The sequence below is a fragment of the Crassostrea angulata genome, chromosome 3 (assembly GCF_025612915.1).
Source record: "Crassostrea angulata isolate pt1a10 chromosome 3, ASM2561291v2, whole genome shotgun sequence".
In the NCBI taxonomy this organism is placed as follows: domain Eukaryota; kingdom Metazoa; phylum Mollusca; class Bivalvia; order Ostreida; family Ostreidae; genus Magallana; species Magallana angulata.
Window position 1 is genome coordinate 41597355 of NC_069113.1, and position 23583 is coordinate 41620937.

Here is a 23583-nt window from a genome sequence, read left to right on the forward strand (position 1 = left end):
TTGTATATTATGATACAATATTGTATAATATTATATTGTATTTTTAATTTATTATTTTATTACATGGTACAATTACATAAGATATTGCAAAATATTATATTGTATCCTATGATACAATATTGTATATTCTATAATATTGTATCATACAATATTGTATAATATGATATTGGTTTCAGTAATATAGAATTATATCACATGAAACAGTATTATATGATATTGTAATATTATATAATATTGTATCATACGATATTGTATGATATGATATTGGTTTATATAATATATTATCATATCACATGAAATTGTATTATATGATATTGTAATATATATTATTGTGTCATATGATACTATATGTATAATATAATAATGTATTTTATAATATTTTACTTTATCACATAATATTGTATCATTTGATAAGATGCAATGTTGGAATCAAATTATATTGTATTATATGATATAATATCATATAATGTATCAAATATGTTTCAGTGTCCCTCAATACAATATCATACTATATTATACAATATAATATCATGTTTCAATGTTATGATGTATTATGTAATATGATATTGTAATATAATACTATATTGTATTATATTTTATGATATTGTATTATGTGATCAAATACAATTAGGTATAACACAATACAATGTCATATCATACGTTACAATATCATATCTCATTATTGTTTATTACGGTATTTTATTGTTTTATATGATATATATTATAAATATGACATGATGCAATATTTAATTTTATATCATTGAATTGATTAACATATGAACATATGATTATCATAAAAAAATTTATCAGATGATATACGATATTTTGTCAAAACAGAATCCATGAATATCCAAGATCATAAAGTATGATTTTCATATAAAATGATAAAGGTGGTCTTATGAAGGTGATGTCTCATAAGGGTGATGCTCCGTCTCGGTGAGCTTAGTAATCTATGATTACCTATGTTTTAAATTGCAAATATCTCCCCACTAGTCCTCTCATTACCTCTAGATTTGTACAAATGGTCAGTACTGCGGTGATATATGTGTAGTATGTATCAACTCAAGTTATTGCAAGATACTTATGTTTTGTTTAAAAAAAATCAACATTATTGATGATTTTTACCGATAAATTAAATGTATATAACCATGCAGATTCTGGTATACAAAAGGAAAAGCAATGCCATGTACATGTACATATTTTTTTAATAATTGTATACACTTGTAGCATTATTTTCTTCCCAAAAAAATAGTTATATAGTTTAATTTCCCCAAAGAAAATGTATAAATTTTAATCTACAGATTTTAAGCCTTTTTTTTATTGGAAATCTTATGCATGAAATACACAGACAAAATATAATTGTCATGTACGTCCTATATTTATTTATTATCATTAATATTTGGAAGATTTTTTAATTGCATTGTTTAGGTTTGTTGATTAGAGTTTCTCCCTGAAATTATACAACATCAAATATTCTCATTGACATGTATTTTCAGGTGGGGGGGGGGTTGTTTCAGAACCATGTAAATAAAAATAAATAGGTTTTTACAGTTTTACAACGCAAACAATCTTGTAAATGTTTTGTAGACTGAGAGGAGAGTGTGTTGAGAAGTCACCGGCTGTAAAAAGGGCCGAAAAACTGGTTCATCAGATTGAAGATGTCAAAGAGAAGCTGCAACATGATCTTGCTGTAAGCTATTCCAGTTGGAAACAATCTACTACTGGTCATATTTTTTTTCTTTTAACAAGTTGACACATTAGCAATAAACAAACATTTTTCAGTAAATATGGCAGTATGAGGTGTAATTGCTTCAGTTGCATATTCCATGATGTGCCAATGCATGTTATGGTATTCATGCCATATTGATAATTAAAATATGTTTTGCATTTTGATTTGTTATTACATTTTGAGACTTTTAATAATGGATTCAATTTACACGTACTGCATTTATGGAGTTATAAATGTAGATACTTATAGTTGAAAGGTGTTTATGTAGGCAGCAATGTGCAAATGGTAAACAAACATTGAAATAGGGCACCAGCAAGTCAACAATTGAAGAGCACAGACAATAAACTCACAGATATGCACATTTTAACAGCAAAATGCAATTTGCTTATGATTACGTGTACTGGAAACAAGTTTTTGTCATCTCTTTATACTATATACTCTCAGCCTTACCTGCTCTTTCTTTATTCTTCCAAAAAAAGTAAAAAAAAAAAAACAAACAGAAACAAAAAAGTAAAAAACAAATAACAATGCGTGAAAAAAAATCTGCTCTCATATTTAAGAATTGCAAATGATAGTGACAAGCCTTCAAAGGACAAATAAAAGCCCTGTGGCACTACCTTATCAAAAAAAAATAAAATGCAAGCAAAGATATAGATTGTACAAAATAGCTGTCAAGAGGAGATAAATGAAAATAATACTATGAAAATTGATCTTTGATGGCTCAATTTCGATAAACTAGTCATTTTATTGGAAAAACATAGACATGTAATTTGACAATCAATCTAAATGGTTGCAGAATATAGATGAATAATTGCCTTAAATTGATGTATTTTTGAAACTGGTTAAAACTATCGTTACATGATTTTAATCTGTACCTTTTACGTATTACGAAAATTTTCAGTTTTTGGCTTTTAATGTCCATTAATCCCTCGGATGCATATGACTATGAGTGGGTCGATATATGATATGAGTTAGGTAATGAACAAATCTTTAAAAAATTAAATTGATTTTTGTGCCATATAATATATGTTTTGTCCATGCAAAATTTGTTATAGAAATCTTTAAAAAGTTTATTTGACTTACATATATGCGACCATTTAAGAAGGAATTTATTGATTGAAATCATATATTAGAGTTACAATAAATGAAAGTTAAAAAAGCTACATTTTTTTATTCCATTTCTTTTTTTATATTTTATAATTTACTACTTTCAGTACATGCACACCTTAAAATAACCATCATTTTAGAATCCTAAATTCTATTAGACAGGTTATTATAATTTCTGTATGATACAATCAAATTTATCTAACTTTTACTTGGTTAATACATTGGATTTTATATTTCTGAGGTCTGCTAATCAGTGTTTTCAAAAACTCAATATTAATTATATAATCTAAAAATGTGCAAAAGGGATGCTAAACATATCTGATTTGGTAACAATATGGCAAGAGGAACATTAAAATCATGGGCTAATCTAAGATAACGGCTATAAAACAAGGAAATAATGGTTCATCCAAATCAGTGTGTTCTATTATTTTACTTCTCTGATATTTAACACAATTAAGATGATATTTGATCTCATTTTGGTAAATGATGTGTCAACCCAACCCTGCCTGTGCAAATTATGTCAAACGTAAATACGGCTTTGGAATATTAAGCAGCAATTTGCCGGGGGCAAGGTATTTTTATTACATTGTTATATCTGTTCAACTCCAATTGATTAGAGGTATGAAATTTAATGAAGCATCTTTAGGCACTTAATTAACCAACTTTCTCCAAAAGGCTTTTTTTTCTTCCTGAAATAATAATTTTTTTGGGCTACACAGTGCAGATATGGAAATGTCTGAGAAGACGTAATTCATGTATAGTAAATTGATAACACCAATCAAAATTCATTACACGTTTTACCTGTATATGCATTATTAGGACAGACTATTCGTGATTTCATTTCAGAGAAAATGAAAATAAAACCACAAAAGTTTTTTCGGAGGAAAATCAGTGTTAATATTTCTTGTTTCATGTATTGTAGGATGCAGAGAACATGGAGAAAGATTTGGAGGAAAAGAAGCTCAAGGTTATATAAGCAGTCCCATGAATAGTTGTTACCATACACGTGCTAATCTATTTATTATTATTCATTGGCATTAAAAGTGTATTTCCGGCTGTAGATAAGGAATGACCCTATTTTAGGTAGAATTTGCACTTTCCTACAACAGATTTGAGAGAAATATTTTCTTTTTACGTGTTAGGAATAATCATTTTAAAGCATCACATGTACTGGATATGAATAATACTGTTCAAGAGAGTTTACGTGTTTGCAACACTTTTTGAAATAACGTTTTTTAATCGCATTAAAATTACAATAGATATTGAGAATATTGCTGGTACCTAATGTGTTATGTCAAATATCTTGTTGCATACTTTATTTTATTAAAAACAATTCAAACTCAAGTTAAAAATGCAATTAATGTTTAATCGACAAAGCAGAAGTAAAAGTCAGCTCTGATTTCACAATTACATTTTTTTCAAAAATAATTTTTTTTTAAAAAGCATCAAATTTTTGACACTTTTATTATAATTGAAACAGGATATAGAATATGAAAAAAAGCTGATGGAAAAGCTACATGGTCCCTCCCCTCTGGATCCTTATTTGGTACGTACTAATTCACATATGGTAATATCAAATGTAATGAACTCTTTTTCATACAATAGGGGCTAGATTTGGGGACCAAAAGGATACCTTGGCTTGGTCTGTTCATCAGCCATAAATTACAACATTTATGTTATCTTATTTTCATGAAACTGTGTATGTTTAAAGAAAATCTAATCTGATTATATAATCTAAAGTAAAAGTATACATGTATATAAAAAGGGTTGTGTTGCATTCGGTGCGTATTTTCATCTGTTGCCTTTTATGAACTATTGTTGCAGGGATAAATTCATTTCTCATGAAATGCAAGATCAAAGTTACCTTTAATTTAGGTCATTGATCGCACGAGGTCAAGGTAAAAAATGGAATAATAAGTATGACTGGCTTCAGGAAATAAGAGTTTCCTTGGCCCAAGGCATATTCACTATCAGTTGAGCAGCCAAAGTACTGGAGATTTCCTATCTACCACCCCCATAACAAGAAAATTAAATCGTGCCTTTGTTTAAAGAGATACAATTGGTTCAGTTTGATCTGTTATCGGAGCGAGTGGGTAGGCGCCACCTGAGCGTACAAATCAGTTTATTCTTGTCATTTCTAGAATGGATAGGCTATGTGTTCTCAGCAATTGGAATAGTTATACAATGATACAGATCAATATATGAATGAGCCTTCAGAGACGTGACACCCACATACGATATTCCATTCAGTGCTCTAAGCTTCATTTCTGTTTTTATAAGGCACCCTTTGGCTCACCTGAGTGCTGACTGATCAAATCTTGGTGCTGGAGAACATAGAGACAAAAGAATCTCAGTATTATGAATATTGATGTCTTTTCTTTTGATTTGCAATGAATGATATTTAAGAGAATCAGTGTTTTAAACCTTGGAGGAATTACTGTGAAAACAAAAATAAATCGCATACAAATTTAAAATGTTTTTATGCATGAAAAATCCTAATGAAAACATTTTACACTTTATATTGTCACTGAAATTTTTGTTTAAAAATGTTTGCTGCTGTATTTCACTTTTTCTTTCCATGCAGCTACAGTTTCAATATTATATTATCAGAGGAATATACTAAAATTAATAAAATTGAAAAAGCCAGTTCAAACTGTATTTTCACTCTCTAAATATTGCCTACAGTTGGACTACAATGGCTGCTAATATCCTGATTTCACTGCAAAATACTTGCATGTCTTGACAAAATCATGCCCGTTGTTCATCCCTTTCAACAACATATACTGAGTCACTGTTCTTCAAACGGGAATCAAATTTCCTGTCTTTGCTCTGGGAAAATTCTATACTCTTAGATAGGAAGCAGTTTTCATTGTTTATCATTGTGACTTGACATATAATCCAGCATGACTCATGAACTTAATATCTGCAATTTTGGGTTGAAATTGCTGTTTTTGATGCTCCTTCCTGAAATTTCTAGGAAACATATTTTCCCTGTATGTATACTGTTTGCCCATTATACATACATGTATATATAGGAAATATGTCAATTCTACATATGGATGATAAACCTAAGTTAATATGCATATGAATTTCAATTCTTCATTAGAATATCTTGCAAGATACTGTAAATTCCTTTTTTACACAAGTACTTAATTTTGTGATTCCAACGTTTTGCATCAAATTGCAAGAATATAAAATTGCGAGCACCAAATTTTTATCATAGTATCATTTACTTTACATCTGTCTTAAAAAATAAAAGAGAGATTTTAAAATCAACTGGATGTGCTTTTTAGCTCACTGAGACGAAGTCAGGGGGAGCTTATGCTATACCCTCGGCGTCGGCGTCGGTGTCGGCGTCCGGACCTGGTTAAAGTTTTTGTTGCAGGTCCTGTATCTAAGCTATTACTTGTCCTATCTTCACCAAACTTGCATGTATGATGCATCTGGACCTACTTATGGACTTGAAAGACTTGGATGCTGAATCTGAGTCCTAAATTTCAGATGCTGGAGGAGGTTAAGGTTGTTGGACCAGGTTAAAGTTTTTGTTGCAGGTGCCCTTTGACAGCAATATCTAAGTTACTGCAGGTCAGTACTTCACCAAACTTGCATGGATGGTTTGTCTTATGATACTGATGCACCAGACAGGCTTGAGTGCTGAATCTGAGCTATAGGTTTCGGATGCTGGAGGAGGTTAAGGTTTTTGGAGCAGGTTAAAGTTTTTGTTGCAGGTGCCCTTTGATAGCAATATCTAAGTTACTGCTGGTCCGTACTTCACCAAACTTGCATTGATGGTGTGTCTTATGATACTGATGCACCAGGCAGGCTTGAATGCTGAATCTGAGCTATATGTTACAGATGCTGAAGGAGGTTAAGGTTTTTAGAGCTGGTTAAAGTTTTTGTTGCAGGTGCCCTCTGATGATTATATCTTAGTTACTACTTGTCCTAACTTCACCTGACTTCCATGGATGGTGCGTCTTATGAAACTGATGCACCCGACAGGCTTGAATGCTGAATCTGAGCCATAGGTTTCGGATGCTGGAGAAAGTTAAGGTTTTTAGCTCACCTGAGCTGAAAGCTCAAGTGAGCTATTCTGATCACATTTTGTCTGTCGTCCGTCTGTCCGTCTGTCTGTCTGTCCGTCTGTCTGTCTGTCCGTAAACTTTTCACATTTTCAACATCTTCTCAAAAACTACTGGACCAAATTCAACCAAACTTGGCACAAATCATCCTTAGGCAAAGGGGATTCAAAGTTGTGAAAATTAAGGGCCACACTCGTTTTCAAGGGAAGATAATTAGAAATTAATGAAAAATTTCGAGAAATTTTCAAAAATCTTCTTCTCAAGAACCAGAAAGCCAGGAAAGCTGAAACTTGTGTGGAAGCATCCTCAGGTAGTGTAGATTTAAAGTTGTGAAAAACATGACCCCCAGGGGTAGGGTGGACCACAATGGGGGGGGGGTCGAAGTTTTACATAGGAATATATAGAGTAAATATTTTAAAATCTTCTTCTCGGAAACTAATCAGCCAGGAAAGCTGAAACTCGTGTGGAAGTACCTCAGGCAGTGTAGATTCAAAGTTGTGAAAATCATGATTCCTGGGGGTAGGGTGGGGCACAATGGGGGGTCGAAGTTTTACATAGGAATATATAGAGTAAATATCTAAAAATCTTCTTCTCAGAAACTAATCAGCCAGGAAAGCTGAAACTTGTGTGGAAGTATCCTCAGGTAGTGTAGATTCAAAGTTATGAAAACATGATCCCTGGGGGTAGGGTGAGCCCACATTGGGGGGGGGGGGGTGTTAAAGTTTTACATAGGAATATATAGAGTAAATATTTAAAAATCTTCTTCTCAGAAACTAATCAGCCAGGAAAGCTGAAACTTGTGTTGAAGTATCCTCAGGTAGTGTAGATTCAAAGTTGTGAAAACATGATCCCTGGGGGTAGGGTGAGCCCACATTGGGGGGGGGGGGGTTAAAGTTTTACACAGGAATATATAGAGTAAATATTTTAAAATCTTCTTCTCAGAAACTAATCAGCCAGATGATTCTTTATAATTGTTAAGACTTTGGCTCCAGGACAATTCTTTGGCCTAATCAGAGTTTCATGTAGCTTAATATCCCATATATAAACAATTGTAAGGGATCTTTTTGAGGACTGCAATACTCAACATGTGATATGACTATAAAATCATCCTGTTAGAAAAGGGACTAATGATTATAAACATAAGAATATCCAGGGGGAAAAATGGATTTTATTTATACAGGATCTACAAGTATTATTGTACATTGTCCAGATTGTTTGTATTATGACTCCATTAAGCTGATTTTATCATACCTATTGTTCCTCAGGTGAGCGATGTGGCCCATGGGCCTCTTGTTAGAGCTGGTTAAAGTTTTTGTTGCAGGTGCCCTCTGATGATTATATCTTAGTTATTACTTGTCCTAACTTCACCAGACTTCCATGGATGGTGCGTCTTATGATACTGATGCACCTGGCAGGCTTGAATGCTGAGTCTGAGCCATAGGTTTCAGATGCTGGATATGGTTAAGTTTTTTTGAACAGGTCACATGTTTAATAGATAATAGTACTATTTCAAACTTGCATAGTTGATTAAACTGTAATATGAATGAATCACAGAGGAAGCTTCAGATGCAGAGCTTGATCTCCATTATCATGGATGCTAAAAAATATATCTTAGTTATTACAGGTCCTAACTTCACCAAACTTGAATGAATGGTGTGTCTTATGATACAGATGCACCTGACAGGCATGGATGTTGAATCTGAGCCATAGGTTGCGGATGCTGGAGCAGGTTAAGGTTTTAATTGCTAGTGCCCTCTGATGATGATATCTTAGTTATTACTGGTCTGAACTTCACCAAACTTGCATGGAGATGCGTCTTATGTATACTGATGCACCCGACAGGCTTGAATGCTGAATCTGAGCCATAGGTTTCGGATGCTGGATGAGGTTTAGTTTTTTTGGAACAGGTCACATGTTTTAAAGATGATAGCTTGCATAGTCGATTTAACTATATTATAAATGAAACACAGAGGTTGCTTCAGATGCAGAGCCTGATCTCCATTATCAAGGATGCTAAAGAAATCTCCTACCTCACTCAAACCTGCTCGATAGGTAGATGTGTTTGTTGATAAATGATATAACATGATTCCTATGATATAGAATTGTATGGTATGAAACAATATTGTTTAATATGATACAATATAATATCATATGTAATAATATAAAAGTTATATGATATGATATTGTATCACTTTTTTTGATATTTTATATTATGATATTGTATCATGATATCGTTATGTATAGTATTGTATATTATGATATAATATTGTATAATATTATATTGTATTATTAATTTATTATTTTATCACATGATACTATTACATAAGATATTGCAAAATATAATATTGTATCCTATGACACAATATTGTATATTCTATGATATTGTATCATACGATATTGTATAATATGATAAAAGTTTCTGTAATATAGAATAATATCACATGAGATTGTATAATAAGATACTGTAATATTATATAATATCGTATCATACGATATTGTATAATATGATATTGGTTTATAATATGATATAATATCACATCACATGAAATTGTTTTGTATGATATTGTAAAATATATTATTGTATCATATGATACAATATGTATAATATGATATTGTATTATATGATATTGTACTATAATACTATATTGTTTTATATATTATGATATTGTATTATGTGATTTAATACAATAACGTATAACACAACACAATGTCATATCATATGTTACAATATCATATCTCATCATTGTTTTTTATGGTATTTTATTGTATTATATGATATATGTAATAAATATGATAGGATTCAATATTTTATTTTATATTATTGTATTGATTAACATATGAACATATGATTATCATACAATTTTTTAACAGATGATTTACGATATTGTGTCAAAACAGAATCCATGAATATCCAAGATCATAAAGTATGATTTTCATTTAATATGATAAAGGTGGTTTCATAAAGGTGAAGTCTCATAAGGGTGATGTCTCGTCTCGGTGAGCTTTGTAATCTGTGATTACCTATGTTTGCAATATTATGCCAATATTAATTCCCTTGATTTAATTAGGAATCTACAGTTCCTACCCCCTCCATATATGGCTGGGGCTATTAATGTTTGAAATGCTCATCTTCCATCTTAAATGCCTATGTACCTGGTACTTCTGTCACACTCTTCATTTTTTCAGTTTTAAAGAAACGTGGGATTTTTTTATCAAACATTTTACAAAGAAACATACATGTATTGGCAAGCAATTCAATTCTGACCTTGTTGTTCACATCAAAAGCCATGAACATCATATAAAGACTGAAGAAAATCAGGGAACATTTCTCTTGATGTTGCTCTACAAATGCACCATTGGATAAAGCATTGACAATATATAGACATATTTACTGTCAATTAAATCTGTGTTATTAGTTTAGTTGTCTCATTGCAATTTTGACATTGCAAATGATTACAAACACTGTAGTACAGTCCCTTATTTTAATTATCATTTTAATTATCTTATGAATTTTTCGCTCAAGTAAGCTTTTCTTATCAACTAGAAATGTGTTTGCTGAGCCTCTTGTTTTCTTGGGTTAGTTTTTTTGTTGTTGTTTTTTTTTTTTGCATTGATTTGAACATTCCTTTTGAAAATTGATCTCTAAGTTCATTTAATGATGTAAAATATAAAAGGATTTCATATGATCAATGAATATTACAATGATTGATTACATGAAATAAGAAAGTTTAAAAATATTAGTTGTAGGTAGACTAATGAATTGTAAATATCTTCTAATATTGATGTGTTTTGCATCAAGTTCTGGTAACAAGAAAAACATGTTTTTTCAGGTTTGATCCAGTTTTCTACCCTGAACAATATAGCTTATATTACTTGGTGCTTTCATTTCTTCTCCCTTTTATCTTTAAAACTTCCGCAGGCATGTTCTATTCTCTATGATTACACAAATAACACAGCAAAAATAAAAGGGATCCTCTCTGATTACATTCATTCTAACTAACTTGATTTGTTTATATCTCCAATCAGACTTCATTTTTCAATGAAGTCCTATATTCTAGTATACTGTAATGTTTGTTGTACTTTCAAGATTAAATCGATATCCTCACAAATTTAGAGTTGGGAATGATGATATTGGAAGAAAAACTCCAGACGATTTGACATGTAAATTGAGAGAATGACTTGAATTTAGGGTATCATTTGCTTCTGAAACGTGATATGATTCCAGAAAATAGAAAATACAAGCATCATTATTTGTAATGTAGAAGATCAGTTATCAAATATAAGGCATAGCAGTCAGGCACATATTGCTTTGTGGTTAGGTTGTTTTTCCCAATAATACAGCCATGCAGACGATTTGTTCAAAAACAATACCCACAGCTGAGATCAAGACAGGTATAGAGTAAAACCAGCAGGGGACATGTTTGTTTATAATTGCTCTGCAAACTATTATTACATTTTTCTTCAATATTGGAAAACAAGACCTATAACAACAACTTTACATTTCATGAGAAAGAAATTGTGTCAGACTATTTGGGGTGTGCATCGTACATAAAAACTGTTTTTATTCAGACGTGTATTTGTTGGACTGGTTTTCAATACTTTCTTCAACTTCCTGGGTGCATATTATACCATCAAAATCGTTTGTATAAGCAGCTTTCTCTTTTAACTGTATTCTTCCTTGGAATCAACTTTAGCTTTCATCAATCCTTTATTGAAGTGCGTTTTATAAGAAATGTTGAAAGCTAGCTGTGACAAAACCACATTTGTTCCGTTTTCAAGTGCAATGTAACAATATTGTATGCACGCAAACGTTCCCATACAGCAAAACCTGACAGACTTGTACTAAATCACATCAAAATGCCAAACCTTCGGCCGTCGAAATCCGGAAGTTTCCACCTCTGGCTTATATGCAGGAAGTGTGCATCGTTGCAGAAGAATCATAAGCCTGACATGAATTCAATGCAGTCATTGTAACATTCAGTAATTATTTCTTCATCAGAACTGAGCCACTTTTCTTGACATTGCGGCGTGTGATGTGACATAATCTCTGTTTATTTTACATCCATGCTGTCCTTTTGTTCTTATACAACTGCTGTTTTCTCTTTATACAAGAGAGGTTTTGTATCTTTGCATCTCTTTATTGGGATGGACTTGCACTGAAAGTCTAGTACTGATTTCATTATTGTTTTAAATTATCTATTTTTATGTATTTATAGGTGCAGTTATAGCTCTCATTTTAACTACAGGTGTGGTTATGTATCAAATAGCTGTGACCTTCAATTTTCCTTCATCTTAAAATGATAGTCATATGATAGCTTAAAATATTGTCACCATAAAGACCCTTCAAAGTCACGATCAAGTTATAAAAGAAGTTTGGGGTCTTTGCGTGATGTTAATGTATCAGCTTACATATACACATGCATTGATATTACCTTTCTTAGTGTCAAGGTCACAAAGCAAATAAATGTCAATCTGATTTAAAATTTGTTTTTTTATTTTTCATTTTATGTGAATTCATGGTTTGTAGCACACTTATTATGAAAGCAAATGCCATGATCTTTACACACACTCAGACACACACGTAGTGTGAATTTTAAATATGTCAATTCATGTTTAATTGGTAGATTCTTTGTTTTTCGTAATTCTTTTATAAAAACAAAATATTGTTTGTGTTTTCTGGAAATGTTACATGTATAATTAGAAAGTATAAGGGTTATGTTATCTGGAAGTGTGGGTGTGTGTAGACAAAGGCTTGGAGGTTCATGTTGAAATAAACAATGGTGTTATTATTGATAGAGATTGCCACCTGCATCGAACAAAGATAATTAAATGATATTAGGTCTAAAGATTGCATAAATATAAAAATGATTTTGTTTAGAGTTCTTGACTTCTATTTTTGGAATGTGCTAATTTTGTTTTGTCATGAATCTGAAGCAAAAAATAAAATCTATTATTGAAAATAGTTTCAAGATCTATCCAACACTGCATGGAACCAGAGACATTAATAACATGTTATTTATGTCTCTGATGAAACTCATTAAACCATAAAAAATCATAACAGGTTTTGAATGGCCAAAATCACACATATCTCTAAATACATGTACTGGTAGTTTTATCCTATGAGAATATACATTAATACAATTTAAACCATGTACATGTATTTAACAGCTTCCCTCCAATAAGGATCTAAGGAGTCCCTACAAGATGATTCCAGGTCAGAGTAAACATGGTACCACAATTCCCTCCAGCTTCTCAGATGCTGCCCTGACCCTTCAACAGGTCAAAGAGAACAGGGCCATCCTGGAGGCGAACCTGGAGGCCGTATTCAGGGCCAGGCAGGAGGCAGAAGTCTTCTCCATCATGGAGAATCTCTATCAGGAGGGGTAGGTTCTGTGGGGGGGGGGGGGGGGGGGGGGTTTACACAGGCACCTGTTTCTGCGAATATGTCCCTGTAAAGTGTGAAGTACATTATGATTGATTTTGCTCATCATGCATAAATGAAAATAGTGTTATGTGGAGAATTTACAGGCTACTTTCAAGCTCCCTTATGCAAAGCTTTGAAAAAAGCATTAGAAACACCCCTGTTTGGAGGGGAAGGGACATAGTTGAGCCTGCTTATACACAGCAATGTTTCATTCAGTAATACACTATACCAACACTCTGACATACCATGTAAAATATATCCATATATACTTGGGGGGGGGGGGTGCTTGGAGGGAGGGGGGGGGGGGGTGTTAACATTCTGAATAATTTGCAAAAAAAAATGTTAACCTGTTTACCTGTACATTTTGAACTTAAAATAAAGTTGTTTTTTTGTTACCCAATAATTTATATAACATCTGCATATAGTTAAATTTTGATAATTACCTGGATGACAAAAAATATCCATGCTTGGGGCAGAAAAAAATGGACTGACAACATTTATTATATCTAATGAAGATGATAATTTAATTACAGTGCAATTTATGCATTTTGCCAAAAAATAGGTTTTTTGCTAATTACCGGTTCATTGTCAAGCTCATTAATCATTTGTCAGTTCCTATTTGGATATTTTGTGATAAACAATTTTTTTTTAGCATTATACCGGTAGTTGTATTTATGTCTGTTTTTATTCTGTTTGACTTTATTGCCATGCATGGAAAAAATGATATAAAAAATGTTATGCAGTACTGTATTCGAATAATTTACAAGTCATCTAGATATTTATCAAGCCTGCAAGAGTTCTTGTTCTTGGTCAAATGAGTATGTTCAATTTTCAAGTCATCATCTTTTCTTTTGTGAGCAGAAATAATTCTGATTTACTGAAAATCAGAAAGATGGTGGATAAAAAGATATCTCTTCTACGATCCCAAGTTGAGGTCTGTATAGCCATAAATTGATTCTTTTTAATAATCTCAGTGTCTCTTACTTTAATAAATAATGATAAATTGCATGTAAACTGTATGTCATTGCTACAGTCAAGGCAGTGCATGCGTTTCAATACTACTGTAGTAGTTTACGAAACAGATATTTCTTATCAGAATAATTGATTTGAACATATTTTATTGTTTTATTACACAAGAGGATTGGAAACAAGTTCTTACAACTTACGTGTTCTTCTCCTATCAGAATAATTGAATCCCTGTAATACAATTACCTAATATCGTTGTCTTTAACCTGTACATCCACCAGAGGGAAGTAACAGATGATGTGATATTAGCTGAGCTGCAGAAAAAAGATGCCCCAGTTCTTATAAAGCCTGCCCAGTCAGGTCTGACTAAGCCTGCCCCATATGCCCAGAGGGCCACAGCAAGGGCCAGAGCAGGGGCAAAAATTGACACTGGGCTCAGCAGGATGAAGGGACCAAGCTTTGGACCTCCGCCCAGCAAAACTTTGAAAGGGAAAGAAAACAAGCCATCTACTGCAACCGCTGCAATACACAAACCACCTGCTGCAAAGGTGAATATGATGTTTATAAGAACTTCATACAGTTTGAGATGCATACTTTGAAACCAAATGTAGAATGATAGGTATGCTAAATATAATATTTTACAATTAAAATTCTGTCAATCATTTCACTCTGTAGCAGCCTAAGATTCGACCTGTGGTAGAGGATGAGAACTACATGACCAAGGTTTATGGGAAGGCTTCCTATCAAAACAAGAGAACCACAGTCAAAGACCCCTACCTTCACTACCAGAACGTACCCAAACCAAAGCCCGACAGGCCGGCAGGTGCCCCTGACATGTCCAGTAAGTTGCAGGGTCTAACTGAGAGACGCAAGATTATGAGTCCTAAATCTTGACTGTAATGTATTGCCAAAGAGTGATTTTTGGGACCTATACAGAACCCTTCCACATGTTCAACACACATTTGTTGGATGCATGTTAGCAAACTGAAAAATACACTCTTTTAAAAAATAAAATTATTATGATATATCAGATTTATTCCTATTCATTGTATTGCAGCGGCTCGTTTGGTGAAATCATCAAAGACTCAGACTGCCTCAGGAATAAAGCAGTTTTACTTCAGCCCTACACACGGCACTTATATCCCTGTCACATCAGCACAACACGGTAAGCAGAGAGCAACCTGCAATTAAACACACTTATTATTATGTTCAATATATCACTTGTAATACCCGGTATGATTTTAACATGTTTGAGAGATGTACCAGGTAGTGTTATTTTCAAGATATGCTTATTGAATTTCAATGAAACTAAAATATTCTAAAAATGTATTTTAATATTGTGTGTCTATTAAAGAGACATTGACCTGGTTTAATAATATTTAAACAAATTAATTTTTACTTGAAATTCAGCCCCAATCCAAGGACAGTTAGTGCCCATGGCAGTACCCCTTGGAGACCCCAGGATGGAAACAGGACTTACCTACTCTGCTTCACCCCCTCCTGGGCCCCTCACTACCTCCACACCAGCCTCTCAGCATCCCATGTCGGCCCTCAAGAATGTGGCCATGATCTCTGTCCCTGTTGAAGATGACCTCAGAAGACGACCCGAACCAGAACTTGGGAAACAGGTAGAAAAATTGTCTCTCTGAGCAGAACATCAATTTTCCACCACAAGGGATGAGTAATTTAGATTTATTATAATGCTAACTCTTTATATATTTAATAAGTTTATTATACTATTTAAAGATTAGAGGAATGGAATGATTTGTGCTGTAAGCATGAATTCACTATAAGCATGTTCGCTGTAACCATGTTTACTGTATCCAGGAATTACCAAAGATAATGTCTTCATTTTGGCTCCAAAAGACTGATCAATTGAAATTTCTCAGGTCTAGAAATGCATTTGCATGTATCAATATGTAATTGTTTGAAAATATTTTAAAGTTAAAAAATTGTTTACAGGTTTTACCAAGTGTGGATATTGACAGCAATTTATCAGAGGCTTCACCAATCCCGAAATCCCGTTCAAGATCCAGGTCCCCCGAGAAGCCCAGATCTCTTACCCCAGAGAGAGATGTCATGAGTCGGGCCTCTACACAACATGGGGAGGTACAAATGCAGTCTCCTCAAAAGTCTCCCAGCAAGAGCAGGCTAGAGGTCACCTTTCACAGAGAGGAGGATGAGGTTTGTATCAGAATGACTGGTAATGGAGTGCATACCAGAAATGGTGTATGTAAGAGTGACATTGCCTCACAAACATCATCAGTTGGAAAATAACAATAATATTATAAATTCATTGTACAGAATAAAAATCATTAAGTTTATAGAATATGTTTTAACAGTAATTGAGTTGCAATGAGTTCATCATAGATATGCTATTTATTGCCACAGGAAACTCTGACTGATGTTTCTGGTGATCTGAACCCGGAGGATGCCCCAGGGATTGCCCTGCCTGGGTATCATCCTCCATCCCCACCCCCAGTGGAGGACAGACAGCCAGTGTTTCCCCAACAGAGGCTACTGGACCACATGCACCCAGTTGTGTCTGATGTGTTAGCAGAAGACATTCGAAGACGAGATGATATAGAGAAGAGAGCGGAAGAATGGTATGTGAATCCCATGATCCCAGGATCTCAGGCTCTCTGTATATTAAGGATATATGAATGCAGGCAGTGCAATAAAGATACTTTGAATGTTTAATTAACGGACTGTTTAACTAACATTGCAGGTTACAGCAGGAGCTGCTGGCTAAGATGATTTCTGAAATCTGTCCCACTGAGGCAGAAGAAGAACCTGCTTCAGGTCTTCCACACTTTGTGGATGAAGACTCCATACAAAGTGAGGTGGAAGATAAAGAACAGTCAATGTTTGGTAAGAGGAAATTTATTATGTATTTTATGATATTCATGTGAAATAAGATTCATCTTTATAACAGGCACCAACCCATTTATTAAATATTACCCGGTAATCATCATATACATGCAATTGTACCAATTCTAATGAATAACTTGCTTTTTTATGGTTTTCCCTACTTTTACACTCTTATAAGAGCAAGCTTATATTGTAATCTGTTAAAAAAGTGAGTGATGGTAAAGAGATAATGTACAATGCTTGTACATTGATAGTAATGGACTCTATTGGAAGAGCTGGGATGCAGTTGTTTGTGGATGCTGGTCAGGCTGTTGACAGTGACCTTGTGAATGGCCTGATCCGGGAGGTCTTAGTGGAGAAGGTCGTGACCTTGCTAGGTCAGCGACCTTCAGATGAGGAGCAGGCTGCTGAGCAGAGAGCAGTCCCCAAATTGTCAGCTGGGGTCGATGAGGACAAGATGGGAACCACTGAACCATCCCCAAGGGTATGTCCACAGAATGAAATATAAGAATGAAATATGTTGTGAATCTAAATTTTTAAAATCATTGTGTCAAGATAGGTAGACGTTATAAATAAAACTATATACAGTCAAAGAAGGTTAACATACCTATATCAAATTCATGCTTACAGCAAAGTCAGTTTCATTTCCCTTATCTTAAAATTGTATTATTTATCAGACATAAAGAATACCTGTTAATGATAAATCAATATTGCTCATCCCTGTTGCTTTGCTATAACTATATTTAACTGTATTAAGATATGAAACAGAGGGAAAGAGGAAAAAGAATTATTGTTGTAAATTACCAAAAAGATTTTTTTTAAAGAAATCAAGAAATGATGCATGTTTTTTTTAATTCTGCAGGAGTATCTGTACAGTCCAGATCAGATAGAGACCCCACAGCCCACCCCTAAAGCTACCCCCATAGCTTCCCCGGTGAGGGTTGTATCCCCACCGGTCACTCCAGAATTATCCCCATTACAGTCTCCCAGACGAGAGGTGAGGAAAGTGGAGCCACCTCCAGAATTCACGAGGCCACCACCCCAGCCAGAGCCTGAGTCTGAGGCATCCGAGTCCCTGGATCTCAGTGAAGAGCTACGAATTCTCCAACGTGAGTCTGCAATGTAAAATAATGGTCATCTTTTTTTTTTATTGAGTTTTCTACACATGCTTGTGTAGTAATTGTACAAGCATTGATAGAAAAAATGTGCCAGAATACTCTCTGAAAGGTATATTTGGACTCTATAGAACATAACAATGATCGACAGAATAGATATTTAGTAGATTTTTTTTTCCACTCTTTTAATTTCAGGTCATAGAGATTCACTACCAATTTTCATTTCTTTTTCAAGAAAGTTTTTTTTTTTTCCTCAGAGAAATTGGTGTTACCTGTGACAACACAGTCGTTAGATGAGGTACATGACATTGAGACACCTGTGCCCACACCTGTCCCAGAAGAACCCCCACAGGAACTGCTCCCAATGTCCCCACCCCCACCCACCCCACGACCGGTGGAGTCTCCACCAAAGGTATGCATTTCACTTGAGAATTTATAAAGGAGAAGGCAAAACCCTGATCTGGAATAACAGGAAAAAAAACCCAGGACATATTGATATAGTGGTATCTAAACACAACGGAGTGATCTGCCCTTGAGATAAATAAAGTGCTGGATAAAGAATTGCTTTTAAAAAAGGGAAATTTATCAGTAATATAATACAATCATGTGAAAATAAATTATGTTTTGTGACAAATATCCAATCCACGTAGAAGTAGATGTTGCATATCAAATTTCTGAAAATATGGAGTTCCGACAGGTTTTGGAACCCCCACCTCAGGTCGAAGTGAAGAAAGTTGAGCCTCCACCTGTCCAGGAAGTGACTGTTAGTAAAGAACCAGTGAAGGTTACAGAGGAATCAGGTCAGAGTCCGGAGCCTTGGGGAGACCCAGGGTCGCCCCGCCCAGAGGAAAACCCCGAGTACAGGGACCCAATGGAGCCTGACCAACCAGAACCAATGTAAATCTCAACTTTATGCAATAATGGAATCACTGATAATTTTTATTTCAACAATATTTTCTTGATTTTTTTATGTAGACAATTGTTAAACCTGTTAATTTGTTACCATTTTTTATGATGGAGAAGAAGTAGCTTTAAAAGTTTGTTTTTGAGATATCACTTTCAATTCCTTTTGAAGGATTCTGCCACCGACAGAGACCATTAAGGAAGAGAGGCGATCTCCCTCCCCCAAGAGACAGAAATCTCCAGTTCGCGAGCCAAGCCCCGCGCCCTCTCTGCCAGAGAGTGTTTCGGAGTCCTCTGTTTCTGACACAATCAACCAGAGTGTGTCCGAGGGTCAGTGGCTCCTCAACAAGAGTGAAGGGGAGGTGGCTGACTTCCCCATTGATGAAGGTAAAACCTGCTGACCAGTCAATGAACAGCTTGATTACAATATTATGGGATTTTAATATGATTGTGTTGGAGCCATTAGCTTTAAAGAATTATGATTAAAAGCTTTAAAGTCAATTATTTGTTCATTAATTTTATGGTCCTTATGACTATAGGTGGTTTTATTTTTGGTTTTTGTAGTAACAAGACAGAGAGCATTGGAAAAGGCACTACGACTGAGGGCAGAACAAAGCATGGCCAGCACACTCAAAGATACATCAGAAATCCCGGTAAGCTTTCTCTATACAGAAAATTTAGTATAAAACACTTGTAACAATTTTATTATATAATATTAGAAAACATCTTGTATTTTTTTTTCACATAACAGTAAATGTACTTGGTTTGACTGATATATGTGACACATGATCTTGATTTATTAAACATTTATCTCAAATTAAGAGGATAATTAGACAGTTTTCGATGTGAAATCTCCAAAAAAAGTTACGCTGTATTGTTCATGCTCTATAGGATGAGTCCACCGAGTTTCCGATCAGTGAGGGAGAGTTCCAGTATAACCCAGCTATCCCCCCAGAGAAGGACCCGGTCCTACTGCTGCTGTCTAGACTCCAGCACGGACCCATCCACCCCGGGCAGCTGGACATGACGTCCGCCCAGGTGTCCGATCTACTGGACCATACAGGTAAAAGTCTATATGTATGATGCATGCGTAGGAATGATTCTTATACATGTAATACACTTTTCAGTCACTGTTTTATTAATCCCTCACTCCTCCCAAGTTGGAATTGAATAATGTGGTGCATTGGAAACTTTGATTTTATTTTCAAATGGGAAGAAGCTTTCAAATTTTTAAATGAACCTTTAAATTTAAAGTTAATTTATTGCAGTATTTTCATTTTAACCAACATACACATATGAGATTTTTACTCATTAGAATGAAACTGCTAAGTATTCCTGATGTCAAAATAATGTACCGTACTTCGTATGCATTGGTATTGATTTTTATAAAACTCATTTTCTTTATGTTTATAATAACTTGAAAGCTAAGAAATATTATTTATCTTTTAAAATGTTTCCTTATCTACAAACAAACAATCCTTTAAAAAGTTTTTTAATACATTTCTGCTAATTGTTATAGGAGACCTAAGTGTTAGCCATCTTAGAGCCTCTGTGGATAGAAGTGTAGGGGAAATTAGGCCAAAGAAGCACCGCACGCAGCATGCCTCTCCAGAGAGGGATTATGGGAGATACGACTATGGCCGACACCTGAGATCTCCCTCCCCTGACCAGGGGAGACAGTCACCCAGCAGGGGGAGGGTGTCCCCAGGGTATTACGATTCCCCCGGGAGAAAGTCCCCTCAACCTCAGTATGAATATGATGAAAATGGCCGTAGATCTCCCAGCAAAGGTAGGGCATCTCCTAATGGAAGAGTCGACAGATATGATAGACCTCCCAGTCGCGGAAAAGAGTCCCAATACAGAGATGCTCCGAACAGACAATACACCCCCGAGAGGGATGGAAGAGATTCTCCAGAGAGAGATCGACGAGATGGAAGGTACTCTCCCCAGAGGGATCCTCGAGATGGGAGATATTCTCCACAAAGAGACGCAAGAGATGGGCGTAAATCTCCACACCGAGATTCACAAGGAAGACGCTCCCCTCAGAGATCCAGTGTAGAAAATGGAAGAACTTCTCCACTGAGAGTATCTTATGAAATGGGTATGAATATTTTATAAATTTTTTGAGTGTTGCATTCTCAGCAAACATGATAATTAGTAAGTCTACAATCTAAATTCCCTTAAATAAATAGAATTTTTTTTTTTTTAAGAATCAGCTATGTCAAAATTATTTCATTTCAAGACTGTAAGATTTATCACCCTTTTATTTAAGATCTGGAAGACAGAGATGCTGATAGATATATTATAGAAACTTCTACTATGACTAAGAAGACAACCAGAACCACTCATGGCACCCCCAGCCGAAGAACCCCAACCAGATCCTCCACCCCAGGGGGAGTGTCCTTAGGGGGCAGCCTCACCAGCGGAAGGAAATCGCCAAGTTAGTACATATACTTGACAATGATAGAAATATTATTAGTGATTACTGACTGATGTTATAAGTGAAAGCAAAATCACCATTGTAACCATAACTCTTACTTAATCATGAATCAGAATCCCCTGTTAATAAAAGTGATTATGGTATTCTTCTTCAAAAATCTAACAATTTAACTTAGATTTAACTGTTATTTAACAGTAAAGTCAGCCCTCAAAAAGCCTCCTCAAGCCACCAAGTCACCAGGGTTACCTGACAAGTCGGTCACCATGACAGGACCAAGGACCTACCCACTGCCAGGGTCTGAGGACCCAAGGACTTCGCAGAGTAAGTCCTCAACTACCAGTATTGTCAATAGCTACATTCTTTTCATTTCTTCATTTTCTTTGGATTTGAATTAGATTGAAGTTCATTATGTTTTGTAAACAATCATCAAGGAAGGCTGGGTTGGTTAACTTAAAATTGTTTGAGATTACCCCCGGTACCCTTTATAAACCTTGATTTAAATTGATATTTTGACTGTGATTTTCAAGGTATGAGTGAGAGAGGAACTCGAGCCTTCACCCCTGATCAGATGAACATGGAGGAACTGTTACAGTCCGGCTACCTGTCCCAAACATTCAGTCAGTCCTCCACTGGAAGAGTTCCCTCCCCTGAGTACCGACAGCGACAACTCAGCCCGACTCGACTCGGCAAGGAGAAGAAGTCCGTAGGAATGACTTACTCATTTGAGTCGGAAGGAGGTGCTGCAGACTCGTTTAGTGAGTCAGAACTCAGAAGACTGGCAGACTCGGATTCTTTGAAGATGTCCGTGACTTTGCCATCAATGGACGATTCTGAATTTCTGTAGACGTGTCATATATATTAGAAACTGATAAATGCATTTTATTAGAGTTAAGATCTGAGTTTAGAATTAATATATGGATTGCTAGGAGTCTCAATTTATTGATGTATATTTCTTTTTTTATTTCTTTTCTCTATTTTATCTGTATAATGCTATATTAAGAATATACATGTGAAATTAATTTTGATCTGATTGTAATTACTAAGCATATTTAGTTGTATATTTGTATAAGAGTCTCAAAAATTATTTTTTTCTTGTGTTTAGACAAAGTTTGAAGCTGTTGTTGATTCCTTTTCTAAAATAGAGTAAGAAAATGATGCTAGCATGTAGAGGAGATCTGATATATCATGTACGTGTACATTCTCTGTTTTCTGTGATACAAGCTTCTCTATTTAGATGCTGTCCGTCCAGGTTGTTTTACAAATGAAAGGGGAGTTCTAATTAATGAATTTGTAAGATACATTATATTTAAATTATAAAAGATATGAGAACATGGATGATATCATCTTCATAAGGTAAGGGTCAGATTTGTTTATTCTATATGACTGGTGTGGATGGGTTGATATTTACTCTCTGTGTATTCATGTCATATATTCTGTATGGTACAGCTAGTTATTCAATAGTGGTTTAGAGAATAAATGTCATTCAACCAAGCTCTTTTAGTCTTCTTTACGTATTTTGATCAGAAGATGCCTTGATTTCCCAAATTTTATTTCATGTTATTTTGGTGTCTAATACTTTCTTTCACAGCAAAATGATGCGGTTGTATAGGTTCAGAGAATTTCATTATCAATAACCACAATCCCCATTTGCCATGACTGTATACTCTGACTTTTATAATGGGGTATGGACATCTATCATGTATGTAGACGTATGACCCCCCCCCCCCCCCCAACTTCTTATTACAGTGATGGCAGGGGTACACACATTAGCAGAAAAGGTGCAATTACCTATGATAAAGATCTGTATGTGGAATAAAGATATGTTAGTCATACGTACAAACTACAGTTCACTGACCGATGAAAAGGTTTGAAAAGCAATGTTCAGACCAAGTATACATGATGACTTTAAAAATTGTAACTTCCTGTACACTGTAATTAATATACACCCA

General features: G+C 34.6%; 1 protein-coding gene across 3 annotated transcripts in view; it reads left to right on the plus strand.

The window, feature by feature from the left end:
• The window catches only part of LOC128175314 (TALPID3 protein-like), a 48084-nt gene extending 24959 nt beyond the window's left edge, over positions 1-23125 (plus strand). Inside the window, exons 9-32 of one of the 3 annotated variants that reach the window (XM_052840846.1) lie at positions 1588-1690; positions 3759-3803; positions 4317-4382; positions 13084-13298; positions 14201-14273; positions 14587-14853; positions 14981-15146; positions 15363-15470; positions 15716-15933; positions 16268-16489; positions 16697-16911; positions 17034-17176; positions 17431-17660; positions 18039-18285; positions 18549-18703; positions 18989-19188; positions 19367-19581; positions 19759-19847; positions 20086-20257; positions 20714-20998; positions 21125-21295; positions 21467-21634; positions 21830-21955; positions 22162-23125. In XM_052840846.1, the coding sequence (XP_052696806.1) occupies positions 1588-1690; positions 3759-3803; positions 4317-4382; positions 13084-13298; positions 14201-14273; positions 14587-14853; positions 14981-15146; positions 15363-15470; positions 15716-15933; positions 16268-16489; positions 16697-16911; positions 17034-17176; positions 17431-17660; positions 18039-18285; positions 18549-18703; positions 18989-19188; positions 19367-19581; positions 19759-19847; positions 20086-20257; positions 20714-20998; positions 21125-21295; positions 21467-21634; positions 21830-21955; positions 22162-22478 (4216 nt within the window). In that variant the 3' untranslated portion in view covers positions 22479-23125. Of the gene's footprint in view, positions 1-1587; positions 1691-3758; positions 3804-4316; positions 4383-13083; positions 13299-14200; positions 14274-14586; positions 14854-14980; positions 15147-15362; positions 15471-15715; positions 15934-16267; positions 16490-16696; positions 16912-17033; positions 17177-17430; positions 17661-18038; positions 18286-18548; positions 18704-18988; positions 19189-19366; positions 19582-19758; positions 19848-20085; positions 20258-20713; positions 21296-21466; positions 21635-21829; positions 21956-22161 lie in introns of all 3 variants that reach the window. The other 2 variants (XM_052840844.1, XM_052840845.1) reach the window with 2 other exon arrangements.
• The last annotated feature ends 458 nt before the right edge of the window (positions 23126-23583 follow it).